The sequence below is a fragment of the Chanodichthys erythropterus genome, chromosome 16 (genome assembly GCF_024489055.1).
Source record: "Chanodichthys erythropterus isolate Z2021 chromosome 16, ASM2448905v1, whole genome shotgun sequence".
NCBI classification, from domain to species: domain Eukaryota; kingdom Metazoa; phylum Chordata; class Actinopteri; order Cypriniformes; family Xenocyprididae; genus Chanodichthys; species Chanodichthys erythropterus.
Genome location: NC_090236.1, coordinates 16897340 through 16914021, shown reverse-complemented (window position 1 = coordinate 16914021; position 16682 = coordinate 16897340). Strand labels below are relative to the sequence as shown.

General features: G+C 35.1%; 1 protein-coding gene across 4 annotated transcripts in view; it reads left to right on the top strand.

Annotated features, from left to right (window-relative positions):
* The window catches only part of egfra (epidermal growth factor receptor a (erythroblastic leukemia viral (v-erb-b) oncogene homolog, avian)), a 79272-nt gene that overhangs the window by 50914 nt on the left and 11676 nt on the right, over positions 1–16682 (top strand). The window contains exons 14-25 of one of the 4 annotated variants that reach the window (XM_067363850.1): positions 1493–1583; positions 1809–1966; positions 2104–2145; positions 3725–3866; positions 4224–4346; positions 4752–4850; positions 8377–8562; positions 11491–11646; positions 14835–14910; positions 15198–15344; positions 16204–16301; positions 16384–16548. In XM_067363850.1, coding sequence (XP_067219951.1) covers positions 1493–1583; positions 1809–1966; positions 2104–2145; positions 3725–3866; positions 4224–4346; positions 4752–4850; positions 8377–8562; positions 11491–11646; positions 14835–14910; positions 15198–15344; positions 16204–16301; positions 16384–16548 — 1483 coding nt within the window. The other 3 variants (XM_067363851.1, XM_067363852.1, XM_067363853.1) reach the window with 3 other exon arrangements.

Here is a 16682-nt window from a genome sequence, read left to right as displayed (position 1 = left end):
AATTTAACCATGTTTAAACTCTAAATAACAGCTGTACAAATGGGGCCAAGTCTCTTAAAGGCACAGTATGTAAGTTTCGCTGCCAGAGGTCACTTATTCAAAACAATAACAAAAACGTAGCTTGAAGATGCCGTGAATGAGCGTGAAATCATGGGAGTTGTCATCTTCACTTCCACAGCCAATGGAAAACAACCCGATGTGGCAGAAATCATGTTCATGGATGAGCTAATGTATTAAAGTTTTATTATCGTTACTGTGGTATGAAGCAGGGCAAGACGAGAGCCTGGGAGCAGAACGAAGTCACCGGCCTTGAGTCCTCCAGGATATAAGAAGGAATGATGGCTGTGAAGGGCGAGAGAGGACCAGGCCTGGGACATTTTATGTTGCTGTTTTTATTAAGCTTATATATGTCATAGTTGGCCGCTGCCGCTTCTTTCGTTATGTTATAAATGTCTATTATAATTAAAGCTACGTTTAACGTTGGCCGGTTCATGCCTCCTCCTTCCCTGAGCTTGAACGTTGTTACAGTTACATTTGTTCACTTAAATTCACATTATTTTATTTTATTCTAATGAAACAGCCACAAGTGGTGAATTACTACTCATACAGGTCACTTTATTGAAAGAATTAAAATTGTAGGGTAACGCAGCGCTGTTTTACTTGGTCAGAATAATCATACTAAAAATACACTTGAGCGTGATGAAATTTATGTTAACATTCACTATGTGGCTGGTGTGAGACACTTGTTGCTCTCTGCATTAAGCTAGATTAATATTACAATATCATATTAATAAAAGTGTTAAAATATATTCGAGGGTAACATGGCGTCATTGACAGGCGACACAGACATGGGCCGTTACATGAGATAAAATTGTGAATTTCATTGTTGGAAACATTTGGGATAATGTAAGTACACAATAGAACAAAATATATAACACTGTGTCAGTGGTTTTTGGATATTTTAATGCAACAATCTTACATATTGTGCCTTTAATGAAAACACCTAAAATGAAAATTTTCTCATCATCTCCTGTCATTCCAGGTCATTACTTTCGTTCTACTGCAGAACACACAAAGATTTTTAAGAAAAATATTTCAGCTCTGTAGGTCCATTCAATGCAAGTGAATAGTGACAGAAAATTTGAAGAAATAACGTAAAATAACATAAAGGCAGCATAAAAGCATTGTGAATTGTGTGGACTGACAGATAATGTTTCAATTTTATTTTAATTAGTTTATTATAGGTCAAATTAGGATTGATTGATTGATTGATTGATTGATTGATTGATTGATTGATTATGGCCAGCTAAATATACATATACATTATTCCTTTCTTTTATGGCCTATTTTTATTGAGAGGACTATAGGAATAGGGTAGAAAATGTTGGGAAGTATCTGAAAAAGTGGCACAACTTTTGGTGTTTAGTGATTATTTGGTTATTTCAATAATGATTTCAACTGTAGTGACTGCAATGCATTTTTGTCTATATAGTGAACCACGTGAATATGAGGTCAACAAAACGTGTGCTGAATGTGACCCTGAATGTCTGCTCATGAATGATACTCAGACCTGCACCGGCCCTGTAAGTATCAAACCAAATCTACAGTACCACATGTTCTGCTAGCTGCCAGTAAAGAGTGTTTTTTTTTCTTCTTTTTCTTATTGTTGAAATAGATGATGGCAGCACACCAGTCTCTCAAATGTTTTCTGTCCCACTAGTGTCCTGCAAGACACATCATTAAATTCACATCACTAGAGGACTGTAGAAAAGTAGCTTGTTGCCATCTAATTGCCAACTTTTGTCCAGGGACCCGACAAATGTGCAGCTTGTGCTAGCTACAAAGATGGGCCGCACTGTGTACCACGCTGCCCGCAAGGTGTACCTGGAGAGAAAGACATACTCATTTGGAAATATGCTGACGTGATGCGCGTGTGCCAGCCCTGTCATGAGAACTGCACACAGGGGTGAGAGAGGCTTTATATACGATGCATTCCTTTGAATGTGATGACTTGAAACTGTCATTAGTGTAATTCAACCAGGTTCATCGGGGACTGCAGCGTGTACTAGTTGTGATTGTTGGATTTTATGTTTTGCTTTGCAGATGTACTGGGCCTGATTTAAAAGACTGCAAAGATTTCAAAAGGTAAGAAGTGAATCCGTCTTATGATGCTTTGAGATTCTCGGGATATTCTAGAAATGTGATGTAAACAATAGAGTTTTTGTCCGGTAACGCTTTATTTCCATGGTCCACTTTAGACATTCTACTAACTATAAGTAGCTTTGCAACTATATGTCAACTTATTCCATTTATCCGAACCCTAACACCAAACCCTAACCTAACAGTCTACTATAGTCTACTAATACTCATAGTTATGTATTTATGTATGCATTATATATATATATATATATATATATATATATATATATATATATATATATATATATATATATATATATATATATATATATATATTTTATATATATATATTTTATTTATATATATTTTATATATATTTTATATATATATATATATATATATATATATATATATATATATATATATATATATATATATATATATATATATATATCCTCACTTACATAAATTATTGTTTCACATTAATAACACACACACACATATAGATATATATATATATATATATATATATATATATATATATATATATATATATATATATATATATATATATATATATATATATATATATATATATATATATATATATATATATATATATATATATATATATATATATATATATATATATATATATATATATATATATATATATATATATATATATATATATATATATATATATATATATATATATATATATATATATATATATGTGTGTGTGTGTGTGTGTGTGTGTGTGTGTGTTATTAATGTGAAACAATAATTTATGTAAGTGAGGATAGCAAAATAAAAGTAAACTGCGACATATTATACCCCAAAATTCTTCATACAGTGGACTACCGGTAAAATTGATAAAAATTTGGAATCAAAGATTATTCAGACACTTTGACCTGACCATGTTTTGCTTAAGTGTTATCTGACATCATTAAGATTTTTTTTTCTCTGAGATCTTATCATATTTTTTTGCAATTTTTTTAAACTGTAGTGAATAAACTGTATTAAATGTTCAAGGTGTCTGAATACACTTTGGTTTGACTGTATATATATGCCTATATTTTATTTGAAGTGATATTAAATGAATGTTTTTGAATGACTATGAATTTAGAATGAATTATTATTCTCGATTGGCCTTATAAGTTATGATAAATAATGGAGATGTTTGAAATGTACAATAATAATTATTAAATTAAGCAATAAAAACAACAACATGCCGATGAAAGCCATCATATGCCAAGGGTCTAACTTATTATTTATTATATTAACTGTTATTGCCCTACAAATCTAAATTCATTTCTATTAATTAATTTACACTTAAAATGGGCATCAAAACTTTTAATATTCAACATAAAGTTAATCATTATTATCAAATGACCAAAAAACAAAACAAAAAAGAAGATATTTTAAACTCAAAACTGTTGTTCTGATAACAATTCATCATTAATAAGAGCAAAACCACTCAATAAATGTGTTGAAATTTAGTGATATCTTTGAGAGAAAGTATAGGTGTGGGGATCATATTTCAACTACATGCAAAACTCAATAATGTTCCTTTCATCCGTAGTTCGGGTTTGCCCATGATTGCCGCTGGCGTGGTTGGAGGTCTGCTGGCATTGGTAATCCTGGCTCTAGGAGTGGCTGTTCTATTCCGCAGACGCCACATCAGAAGGAAGAGAACCCTACGACGACTCCTGCAAGAAAGAGAGGTCAGACCACAAGTCAACCAGGATATAAATATTCGGAATATCTGAATACCAAACACTCATAGAAAGAGGAGAGTTGGCTGAGTTTGATGTCTGTGGGAAAGAGCTGAATGTTTTAAAGCTTCAGAATAAAGTCAGATATAGTAACTTCAGACAAGCTGAAAACATGTGAGATCAACACAATAGAGCCGGGTTACAGCTGTAATGTCAACAGTCTAGTACGAAAGCTGATGGAATTCAGTCATTGAGGCAATAGTGTTTGTGAATACAGACATATCCGTGTCATCCCATGCTCATTGGAGGACAGGATGTGTGTTTGATTGTGGAAGGGAGGTTTCCTGACTCTATTTGTCTCTACAGCTAGTGGAGCCTCTGACCCCCAGTGGCGAAGCCCCCAACCAGGCCTTGCTGCGAATCCTCAAAGAGACGGAGTTCAGGAAGATCAAAGTGCTCGGGTCTGGAGCTTTTGGCACTGTGTATAAGGTGACTGACCTCTCTTTTAGGTTGCATATGCATATGTAAATACTTTGTGCTATGAGCATTTCTTGTTTCCTCTTTTGATGCCTTCTCAATTTTCTGTACAAAATAAGCTCAATAGACCTTAAAGGGATTGGAACAACTTGTTCCAATCCCTTTAAGGTCTATTGAGCTTATTTGTATGAGTTTTCTTTCTTCTGTTGAACACACAATTTTGAAGGATACAGTTGACAGTACCCACTGACTGCCTTATTTTTTCTATACTGTGGAGGTCAATGGCTACCATCAACCATTTAGTTACCAGCATTCTTATCTCTTTATCTCAGGATGATTTCAGCTTTTAAAACTTGGTTACAAAACATTGGGTGTTACTCATGAAATATTAAGACAAATATGCATCTGTTGCTGCAGGGCTTGTGGGTTCCAGAGGGAGAGAATGTGAAGATCCCCGTCGCCATTAAGGTCTTACGAGAAGCCACGTCTCCCAAAGCAAACAAGGAGATCTTGGACGTGAGTATTAGAGTGTGAATCGGGGTGTTAATGACACATCTGACCTAATTCAAGATTTATTCACTGTGACTCATTGTCTTGTCTTCAGTTTACTGCTGTCAGTACTGCATAGATAATTAAAGAGGCTACAACAAGTGATTTACCAAAAGGTGTTTGAACTCTTAAAGTCAGCATGAAACGGAAGTTGTGAAGTTGTCATTTCTTTCCTATTTTGACCAGTGTTGCCAACTGCTTTCAATTGAAAGTAGCTAAAACTGGTAGCTAAATGTCACTAGATGACATCATAATGGCAAATTCATTGATCTATGTAAATATGAATAGAGATCAGTGGGCAAAATAAGAATCTAGATAAGGTTTGTCCAAGAAGTTGCTAGATTTGTCCCTAAACTTTTGAAAAAAGTCTCAAAAGGGACAGGGAAGACACTAAATCTAGTGACAAAATCCCTAAATTGGGAACACTGATTGTGACGTGTATTCGAGTGAAACTTGGCATCTCGAACAAGAAAACATTTAGGGCGAGACTTGATTTTGTTCATGGGGAATTGATTGGATGTGGATCTCATCTTAGTGACAGGTTGTCCCACCCTCATGCCAGTAAACACATCATCAGAGAAGAGAAGAGATGAGCTGCAAGAGAGAGGGGAAGTTATTTTGATTAAAGATTACAAGAACACATAAATAAATTAAAAAAAAAAAAAGATAAATAAAAAAGTGCACAGATAAATAACTTAAACTTAAAAACAACAATTGTCCATTTTGAATTCTTGGTGACTTTAAGGCTGGCTAATATTGGCCAACAAATGACAACATTTAAAACTTTCAGCAACAGATGGCAGGTGATGATTTGAGCTGGAAAATTGGGAAGTGAGATGGAAGGTCCCTTTAGGGTTTCTGAGGGTGTCGAAATGACTTCTGCAAGATACAGTTGAAAGAACAAGTATGTGAACCACTTGCAGAATCTGTGAAAATGTGAAAAATTTTAACATAATAAGAGAGATCATACAAAATGCACACTGAGGACAAGTGAGGGACTCAAACACAACTATTAAAAAAGGTTCAAACATTCACTGATGCTTCAGAAGGAAACGCGATGCATTAAGAGTCGGGGGTGAAAACTTTTGAATTCAAATATCAAGGTAAATTGTACTTATTTTTTCTTCCGGGAAACATGCAAGTATCTTCTGTTGGTTCCGGAGGGCAGTATTAAATGAAAAGCAATGATATTTCAATTAAATAAGAAAAATTTGGACATCTTCATCCTGTTCAAAAGTTTTCACACCCTGACTAATGTATCGTGTTTCCTTCTGAAGCATCAGTGAATGTTTGAACCTTTTTTAATAGTTGTGTTTGAGTCCCTCAGTTGTCCTCATTGTGATAAAATGGATCTGAAAATCATACAGTCACTGCTGGAAAAGGTTCAAATATGCAAAAAATGCTTAAAAACTGAAGAATCTGCAGGAGCTGGAGGATTTTTCTGAAGAACAGAGTTCAGTTTAACTGCTCAGAACAAACAAGAGACTCGTGAACAACCATCACAAAACAAAATAACAGTCATAGATCATCCAGGTAACCACACACCGTACTAAGAATCAAGTGTTCACATAATTTTGAATGGGGTTATTTTAATAAATTCAACTTTTTTTTTTCTTGTGGACTATATGTAAACATCTTTTATGTAAAATATCTTACTCAGGACAGTACTAAACAAAAAACAACATGCATTTTGTATGATCTCTCTTATTTTGTTAAAATATTTCACATTTTCAAAGATTCTGCAAGTGGTACACATACTTTTTCTTACAACTGTATATGGAGTTTATAACTCAGCTTTGGTATAAAAAGAAGGACAATGCCTTCTGAAATACAATGCACTATCCCATGCTGCAAAAAACACCACAGCAATAAAAAATGTATTTCTACACCCACTGTAAATGTTTCTCTTTGTGAGGTTTGGTTAGGAGTGGCTGAAATGCAATTTTACACATAACTGCCAGCCTGCATGGAGAGGTTTTTGAGACTCCAAAGACACCAGGAGCTTCAAATACCTGCTGCTCAACACTGGCTTTTTTTTTAACAGCTGTCCTTTTAATACAATTAACTTGTTTGACAGAAACTTTAAGCCTTTATCTGACTGAGTTCTGCTGTGCTCTAAATCACTCACAAATCTTATGATAGTTCCATAATCTCCATTGACTTTTCACACAATATTAGTTATTTTCATTTCTTTTGAATAACATTGCACCATTTCTTGCTTTGTATGACTTGCTTAATAATGTGGAACAACCTCTTTAAGTAGTTTTCCAGGTCTACTTAGGTAAATGGAAACCCTATTTAACAAACCTGTCTGAGATTGATACCAGTTATCTAAAAAGACATGGAGAAATAAAACAAACAAGCACTTTCTTTGAAAAACTAAAATCTGAATGTTTATTGTACTGAAATCCCACTGATATGACAGTTGCATAATAATTTGGAACACAGAATATATATATATATATATATATATATATATATATATTTTATTTTTTATTTTTTTTTATTTTATTTTTTTGTGTGTGTGTGCATTGTTGTATGTACTAATTACTAGAGTCTGCTTTAACTGGTGAATTAAAACATTCTGTACATTTTTAAACTTAACATTTGAAAGCTGGCTATGTATTTCACTAAAATGAAATCCAAACCCTTTTCTCCAAACCCTTTTCTCTAAACACTCTGCTTATAATGTAATCATTTATGCATCCAATTCTGCACTGTATCTGTGTGATCCAGTTATCCAGTTAATTAGTTCAGTAAACACAGACAGTTGCATTTGTTTCATCATTCTAGTTAAGATCATGATTGTGCAGAAAAGGCCTTAGTCTCCAGTGACGAGCACAGCTGAAATTTATATTACATAACCTTAAGGGCAATCTGACCAAGTCCCGCTGGATGTTGTGTTTAGTTGATACAAAACAGAAAACTCCAACCAGGGGGAGTGTAGGAATGGAAAAATTCCTGCTTTTTGCATGCACCCAAACTCAGAAAGGTCTTGTTTGCTATTGCTAAAAGAAAGAATGCAATTTCCTCCGGTATTCTCTTTGATTGTGAGGATGTGGCTGCACAGGCCACTTCTCAAGGTTGTTTTGAAGATAACTCATCTATGTAAACACAAACTATAACTTTTTCAACATCTACAAAAACTGTCGTTTTAATGTTAGAAAGAAAAAAAACAAAAAAATGAAATAGATATCAGTCACTCCCTCATTATTTGATAGGAAGAGGTCTAAATCGCCTAGGAAAAGTACTGTGTATTGCTCAAGGTTTAATTATTATGTTCCTGCTAGGTTTAGATTTTCCTGAAGCAGTTTTCTTCTGAACTCCAGGCCTCAGTCTCAGCAAATATTTTCTAATGCACACAAGGCACCTCATTTGTTAGTTTTACGACTTTAGGGACTATAAACAGCCACAGGATTTGTCAGTGTTGACGTATACTATAGTATATACAGTATGTAGCATTGGTGCTGACCTCATTTGTTTGTATCTATAGGAGGCCTATGTGATGGCCAGCGTTGACCATCCTCACGTGTGCCGTCTGCTTGGGATCTGCCTGACCTCCACAGTCCAGCTTATCACCCAGTTGATGCCTTACGGCTGTTTGCTGGACTACGTCAGAGAAAACAAGGACAACATCGGCTCACAACACCTGCTCAACTGGTGTGTGCAGATTGCTAAGGTAAATGGATTGTACTTTTCTTTGTTTATCTCATCCCTTCTGCTAACCAATGAGTCATTTCATTTGATGATGAACAGATGGTGTTCAGTAAAATTATTTTTAAAAATAATTATTTCAATCTATTATTCTTTTTTTAATTGTAATAATGTATTTTATTATTTAAAATATTTTAAATTATTATTTAAATTAAAACTATTAATTACAATTATTTGCAATTCATTTTATTTGTTTAATTTTATTTGTGATTAACTATTATTGTCCCAGTCCTTTCTCCCCTCTCTTACTTTCCTGTCATTTTCTCCTATATAGTAAAAGGAAAAAGGGAGAAAAAAATGCAATTTGTTTAAAACATCGTGTTTAAAGCAAAACTAGAAAGTATAAGGAGACATTTTTAGATTTGGAATGAATTGATATGCCTATCCAGGTTTCTCGCTGGTGATATGAAACCACTCACAGATCTGTACCACTCGCAAATATTCAAAATTTGAAGTCATGTCTGATTTCTGAAGTGCAAATCAGTAACTGTGAAGATTCTTTTAGCAGACAGATCTTTTTTTAGTTCTCGCTGCTGAGGGAATAACTTTTTTTTTTTTTTTTTTTGAGAGTGAGAAAGTTTGATCAGAATATGACTAGAAAATGTAGCAATATCTTTGATATGATGATATAACATTCTGAGAAAAGTGTGAACAAATATACTTTCATCTTCTTGAATCTTGACTTTCTTTTTGTTTGAATATCATCAATTTGTCATTCTTTCCATAACAGTTGTTTCATCATTCCCTAATGATCTAAACAACATTTTCCTTTATCTGTGCATTTCTTAGAACTCATTTACACTAATTCACTTCACGTGTCATGATCAGTCTGATTGGTATTCGGCATGTGTGTTCCATTTACAGTCCATTTGCAAATTGCCTAAATATCTACTAATATATGCAAATAAGAGGAAATAATTTACTTCTGTAATGAATGTTAAAAAATGCTGCATACTGCAGTTTGTGTTTGAGTTCCACTATTGTTCTATCTGTGCGTCTCATCCATGACTCTGTATGCTGACATAGTTCCATTTGGGTGTGATAAAGTTTCCTTAGGTGGCTTGTAAATACTTTACATTAACCCCCGGTTTCACAGACCAGGCTTAAGATAGTCCTAGGCTAAAATCCATGTTTTAGTCTTTTCATGATTGCATTACTATTCAATCAGTAAACTTTTATGAAGTGTAAATACTCCTCTATCATTAAATTTTAAGAAGCTTTGTGGGTGATATGCAGACATGAAGCCCATATTTATGAGGTTCCATTTGTGACAAAAATAAGTGGACTGCTTTGTACTATACATTTGTCCTTGTAGTCTTTCTCTGATGTCCTTACTGTAGTCCTGTTCTGACATCCTTAGTCTTCTTCTGCCATCTGTCATTCTTACTGTCGTCTTGTTCTGTCATCTTTTTCTGTTGTTTTTACTTGCGTCTTTCTCTGTTGTCTTTCTCTATCATCTTGACTGTACTCTTATTCTGTAATCCTTACTGTAGTCTTCTTCTGTCATCTTTCTCTGTCGTCCAGACTGTCTTCTTGTTCTGTTGTTTTTACTGTCATCTTTCTCTGTTTTCTTGTTCTCATATGAAAAGAACAGTGAAAGACCCATGTATCTCTGAAAACAACTGTCTTCAGAACAGTTTTGATGGCATAATACCTCAGTTTAATGCCTCATAATAATAGTGTTTTTAAGCACATAGCTGCTTTGTTCACAGTGGTATCCTGGGTAACCACTATATTTTTGCTGTTTCATAAGTCTCTGAATAATGTCAAAGAGTGAATTTGCATTTTCATTCTTCGGATAATTAGGTATATAATAGTGGCGAGCTGTGACTTTTTTAACCAGAAATGCTGGGTGGCGCGTTATGTCAAACATGCACCTGGTGGAGATACATTTGATGGACAGACAGAGTGTTATAGCTGCTCTGTTGCTTACTCTCATGACACATAGCAACACAGCTGACATTTTATTGAAAGTAGCCTACATTTACCTGTTGATGCCTTCACGAGCACCCGTAAAAGCTGTCGAGATGCTCGAAAGGCCCGTTTGCAAAATATGCTGTATTTTTGTAATTCCAATAGGTGGCACTAATGTCGCATCGGCTGAAGACACACGTCTAAATCAGAGATGGCAAATAAATACCATGGCAGGTGTTAATTTAAATATACACCAGAAGTGTTGTTTTTTTTTATTTTTTTATTTTTTTTATTTATTTAAGAATTAAACAATAAATATATAGGTCTGTAATATAATAAATATTCATAGCCTATTATAAATAAAATATAAGCAAAATATAATTAGAATAAATATAAATATGTATTCTTTAAAAAAATAAGTTGAAATAATGCAAATTGATGACTTTAACAAACGCATAGCCATAGACTATCGATTAACAGCCTGGGATAGTAACAGTACTTTTCGCTAAAAATACATTTCCCTGTGAAGAAAATGAAATGCTATGAAAATACTTTTTTTCACTTGATTTGGTCTAGTAAGTTGTATCCACTGGTTTAAAGAATATATAAAAATGTATTATAGCATATATAATAGAATATATTAAAACAGCCTTCCATAAATGACAGAACAAGACTACCGTGAAGACAACAGAGAAAGGCGACAGAAGAAGACTATAGTAAGGATGACAAAGAAAGACAGCACAAACAGAGAACATACACATCAACATATACTAATTTATCTGAACAAGTAGGAAATGACTGTAGACAAGGACAAATGTATAGTACAAAGCAGTCAACTTATTTTTGGCACAAATGGAACCTCATACATATTAATGAATTGTATTCTTTTGACACAGAATTTTCATTCCAGCTTGAATGAGCATCATTATATTAACTCAAGTAGACTAAAATATTTTGAATTTCTCTCTGGCTTTATTAGGGAATGAATTACCTGGAAGACCGCCATCTTGTGCACAGAGATTTGGCTGCTCGTAACGTGCTAGTGAAAACCCCTCAACATGTGAAGATCACTGATTTTGGCCTGGCCAAGCTATTAAATGCGGATGAGAAGGAGTATCATGCAGATGGTGGAAAGGTCTGTTATTTCTCTTTTATGAGAAAGTGGATGTTGATGACAAAGTTTTAGCAGTTTTTGATTTTACTAGATGAATAACTAAACTAAACTGAACTGAACTTTACTAAAAACTTTACTAAGACTTTACTTCTTTACTAAGAAGTTATGAATGTGGCATTATTAGCAATATTGGAGGTAATACATTGCAAGTAATATGAGTTACGTAATAAGATTACTTTAAGTAACTAGTACTTTAAGTAACTACTAAAGTAATTAATTACTTTTAAATTTACAGCAAAATATTTCAGTTACTTTTTTAAATTAGTAATGCAAATTACTTTGTTTTCCCATTTATTGACTGACAGCCCTCCTGCCCCTATGTTGAGAGAAATCAGGAGTAAGTGCAGAGGTGTTGTGTGCGCTGTGTAAACATGAAGGTTATTGTAGTTCTAGACTAATGTGAGCATTTACTCATCTCACTTGCACAAATTCAATATTCCTAAAAATGAATAAAAACAGTGAAATGCAAATATTACACAAGCCTGCAATAATTAAGTACAAACCCGATTCCAAAAAAGTTGGGACACTGTACAAATTGTGAATAAAAAAGGAATGCAATAATTTACAAATCTCATAAAAATATATTTTATTCACAATGGAATATAGATAACATATCAAATGTTGAAAGTGAGACATTTTGAAATGTCATGCCAAATATTGGCTCATTTTAGATTTCTTGAGAGCTACAAATTCCAAAAAAGTTGGGACAGGTAGCAATAAGAGGCCGGAAAAGTTAAATGTACATATAAGGAACAGCTGGAGGACCAATTTGCAACTTACTAGGTCAATTGGCAACATGATTGGGTATAAAAAGAGCCTCTCAGAGTGGCAGTGTCTCTCAGAAGTCAAGATGTCAAGATAGGCAGAGGATCACCAATTCCCCCAATGCTGCAGCGACAAATAGTGGAGCAATATCAGAAAGGAGTTTCTCAGACAAAAATTGCAAAGAGTTTGAAGTCATCATCATCTACAGTGCATAATATCATCCAAAGATTCAGAGAATCTGGAACCATCTCTGTGCATAAGGGTCAAGGCCGGAAAACCATACTGGATGCCCTTGATCTTCGGGCCCTTAGACGGCACTGCATCACATACAGGAATGCTACTGTAATGGAAATCACAACATGGGCTCAGGAATACTCCCAGAAAACATTGTCGGTGAACACAATCCACCATGCCATTCGCCGTTGCCGGCTAAAACTCTATAGTTCAAAAAAGTTTTCTCTGGGCCAAGGCTAATTTAAAATGGACTGTGGCAAAGTGGAAAACTGTTCTGTGGTCAGACGAATCAAAATTTGAAGTTCTTTTTGGAAAACTGGGATGCCATGTCATCTGGACTAAAGAGGACAAGGACAACCCAAGTTGTTATCAGCACTCAGTTCAGAAGCCTGCATCTCTGATGGTATGGGGTTGCATGAGTGCATGTGGCATGGGCAGCTACAAATCTGGAAAGGCAGCATCAATACTGAAAGGTATATCCAAGTTCTACAACATATGCTCCCATCCAGACGTCGTCTCTTTCAAGGAAGACCTTGCATTTTGCAACATGACAATGCCAGACCACACTGCATCAATTACAACATAATGGCTGCGTAGAAGAAGGATCCGGGTACTGAAACGGCCAGCCTGCAGTCCAGATCTTTCACCAGATCTTTCAAGACAGTTGAGGAACTAGAAGCCTGTATTAGACAAGAATGGGACAACATTCCTATTCCTAAACTTGAGCAACTTGTCTCCTCAGTCCCCAGACATTTGCATAAAAGAGGCTGCGCGAGGCGGTGGTGCTGGAGCCTAGTGAAAAGTGGGACGGAGACCCGGATGCCGCACTCCTGGGAAGAGGTGGGGTGGCTGCCGTCCTGGAGGGAGCGGAGGAGTCGCCGACGTGGGCCGGAGCCTGCTACCGTCCGCCATGAAGGGGAGGAGCAGGGGACGGGGGACTTGCTGCCGGCTGCCCTCAGTGGGGGGTAGTGCCCTAGGGGGGTAGAGCGCAGTCTCGGGAGTACCCCTCGGCCTGCGAGGGGCGATGGGGGTATGTGATGAGCAGGGCGGGCGAGAGCCTTGAGGGAACAAATCTCTCACGGAGGAGCTCCGGAGGCATAAAAGGAGGAGCGACGACCGTGAAGGACGAGAGAGGACCAGGCCTGGACTTTATTTTATATTTTATTATGTTTGTGTGGCCGGCAGACGTCCGCGAGGGTACTTTTGTTATGTTCTTTGTTTATTTTATTAAAGATTATTGTTTTAACTTTCGCCGGTTCCCGCCTCCTTCTTCCCGTACATACGAACTGTGTTACAGTGTTGATGCCATGAAATTTAATATCAACTTATTTTTCCCTTAAAATGATACATTTTCTCAGTTTAAACATTGATATGTCATCTATGTTGTATTCTGAATAAAATATTGAAATTTGAAACTTCCAAATTTGTACAGTGTCCCAACTTTTTTGGAATCGAGTTTGTATGTTAAACAATACAAATATACTTTATTTCACACTGTATTACACAATGTCTTTGCTGCTGACCTTCAAAGATCCAATTCAAGCATACTAATAAGCAAAAATGACCTAAGGAAAATAAACATCACTTTTGTGTTTCATTTTTATTTCTTTTGCAAACCAGAATGACAGCACAGCTGAAAGGTTTGTTTGAGCTGCGCCCTCTACTGTACAGGCGTAAATTAGCAATTTTTTCCAATCTGAGCCATATTCATTCCATGTAAAGAGCTTTTACATTTGACAAAAATATAACTTTTTTTACTATTATTATTATTAAAAAACAAACAAGCAAGCCCAATCAAGATGAGTAAAGATAACGCAAAAGTGATGTAACACATTCTATAAAAGTTAAGTGATGCAATTAGTAACTTTTTAGGGAGTAATGCAATATTGTAACACTTTACTTCTAAAAGTCCCCAGTAATGTAATGTACTCTGTAAAAGTTACTAAGTAACACAATTAGTTACTTTTTAGGGAGTAATGCAATATTGAAACACATTACTTTTAAAAGTCCCCAACAGTTTATTAGTGTCCTAACTATAAAGGCTAAGATTACTAGCAATCAGAAGTTTATCTTTTGAATGCTTCAAATGTGTCTTCTCTATTTTGAAATAGAGATTTTATGTTGCCTTGTCCATCTATATCCTTCAACAGGTGCCAATAAAATGGATGGCACTCGAATCCATCCTGCATAGGACATACACCCACCAGAGTGACGTCTGGAGTTATGGTTAGTAACAGTTTACCAATGTCAGAAGTAAACTTTATTGCTTATTCCAGGAATTAAAATTTTAAAGTCCATTTTACTTCCATGGACTTCAGAGTGAAAAAGAAAATTCAGCAAGAGAAAATAAATGACAGGAATTGATTGGATTGTGAAAAGTTTTCTTTGAAAAAAACATTTAGAATTTAGAAAGTGAATAGGGTTAATGTTAACTTTATAATATCTCTTTTAAAATTGAGGATATTTCAGTATTGCATGAAATTAACTGTTCACTGTATGGTACACTACTCTAGGTGTGACAGTCTGGGAGCTAATGACATTTGGAACAAAGCCATATGATGGGATTCCCGCTAGTGAAATCGCAGAAGTTCTAGAAAAAGGAGAACGACTTCCTCAGCCTCCTATCTGCACCATTGATGTGTACATGATAATGGTCAAATGTAAGTTTGATTCATTGCTGTTTTATGAAGTGGACATGTCTAAGACTTCCTACCTTTTTCATTAATGATTGATGAAACCCATAAATGCCATAAAATTGTTGAATTTACCTTTCCAGTAAAGGTATCCCATCTGTTATTCACAAAAGCATTGGCTTTGTGTGTTTTATACATATTGTTTCCATCAGAAGCATCATAAACCTATTATTTTGAGGGGGAACCAGTGACAGACCTAGTTCTCTCTGCAAGATAAAATATGACCAAAATGTGAAAAACATTTTTAACCACTTTGCCGTATAATGTAGCTATAGTAGCTTTGACTCTTTATTTTATTTAGGGATGCACTGATAATTCAATACCAGTAACCTTTTCAAGTTATGGTTGACTATCTTCAAATGGCCAATTATTAAAATAGTATATATATATATATATAATATATACAGCTATGGAAAAAATTAAGAGACCACTTAACATTGATTTCTGAACTTGGAGTGGTCTCTTAATTTTTTCCATAGCTGTATATATATATATACAGTTTAAAAACACTATATATATATATATATATATATATATATATATATATATATATATATATATATATATATATATAGTGTTTTTAAAGATTAACTTTAAGCATGTACAATTACATATCCAATATCGGCCAATATCAAACAATACCTATGAATTAAAACATCTCTAATATCGACTAATAACCGAAATGATATCGATATATTGTGCATCCTTAATTTCCGTCCGAAAAAAAAGGGAGTTTGAAGGTAAGGCGATGATAGATTTAGAGTTCTTAAACTTAAAGTCTTCGCCATCATTGCCTTTATCCTCACATCACTATGTTTTCATTCAGGTTGGATGATCGATGCAGAGAGCAGACCTCGCTTCAGGGAGCTCATCGCTGAGTTCACCAAAATGGCACGTGACCCGCCCCGATATCTTGTCATTCAGGTGAGAGAAGCCCCTCTGATTTGTGAAATCTCACTAGAGTGTTGCTCACATCTGCTCACTGTCACTGTTTTCCTGTTTACAGGGTGATGATCGGATGCATTTACCCAGTCCTTCTGACTCCAAGTTCTACCGCAGTCTGATGAGTGGAGAGCTGGATGAAGCTGTGGATGCAGACGAGTATTTAGTGCCCAATCACAGCTTCTTCAGCAGCCCCAGCACCTCCCGCACGCAGCTGCTGCACTCTGTGGTAATACACACAAACACATATTACTGGTTCTACTGGCTCCATATCCTAACATTTTGGTGGTCATTTCAAACACCAACTCATTTCTAATATGCAGCTTCAATCTCACTATAAAAAGACATCATAAAACAGACCAT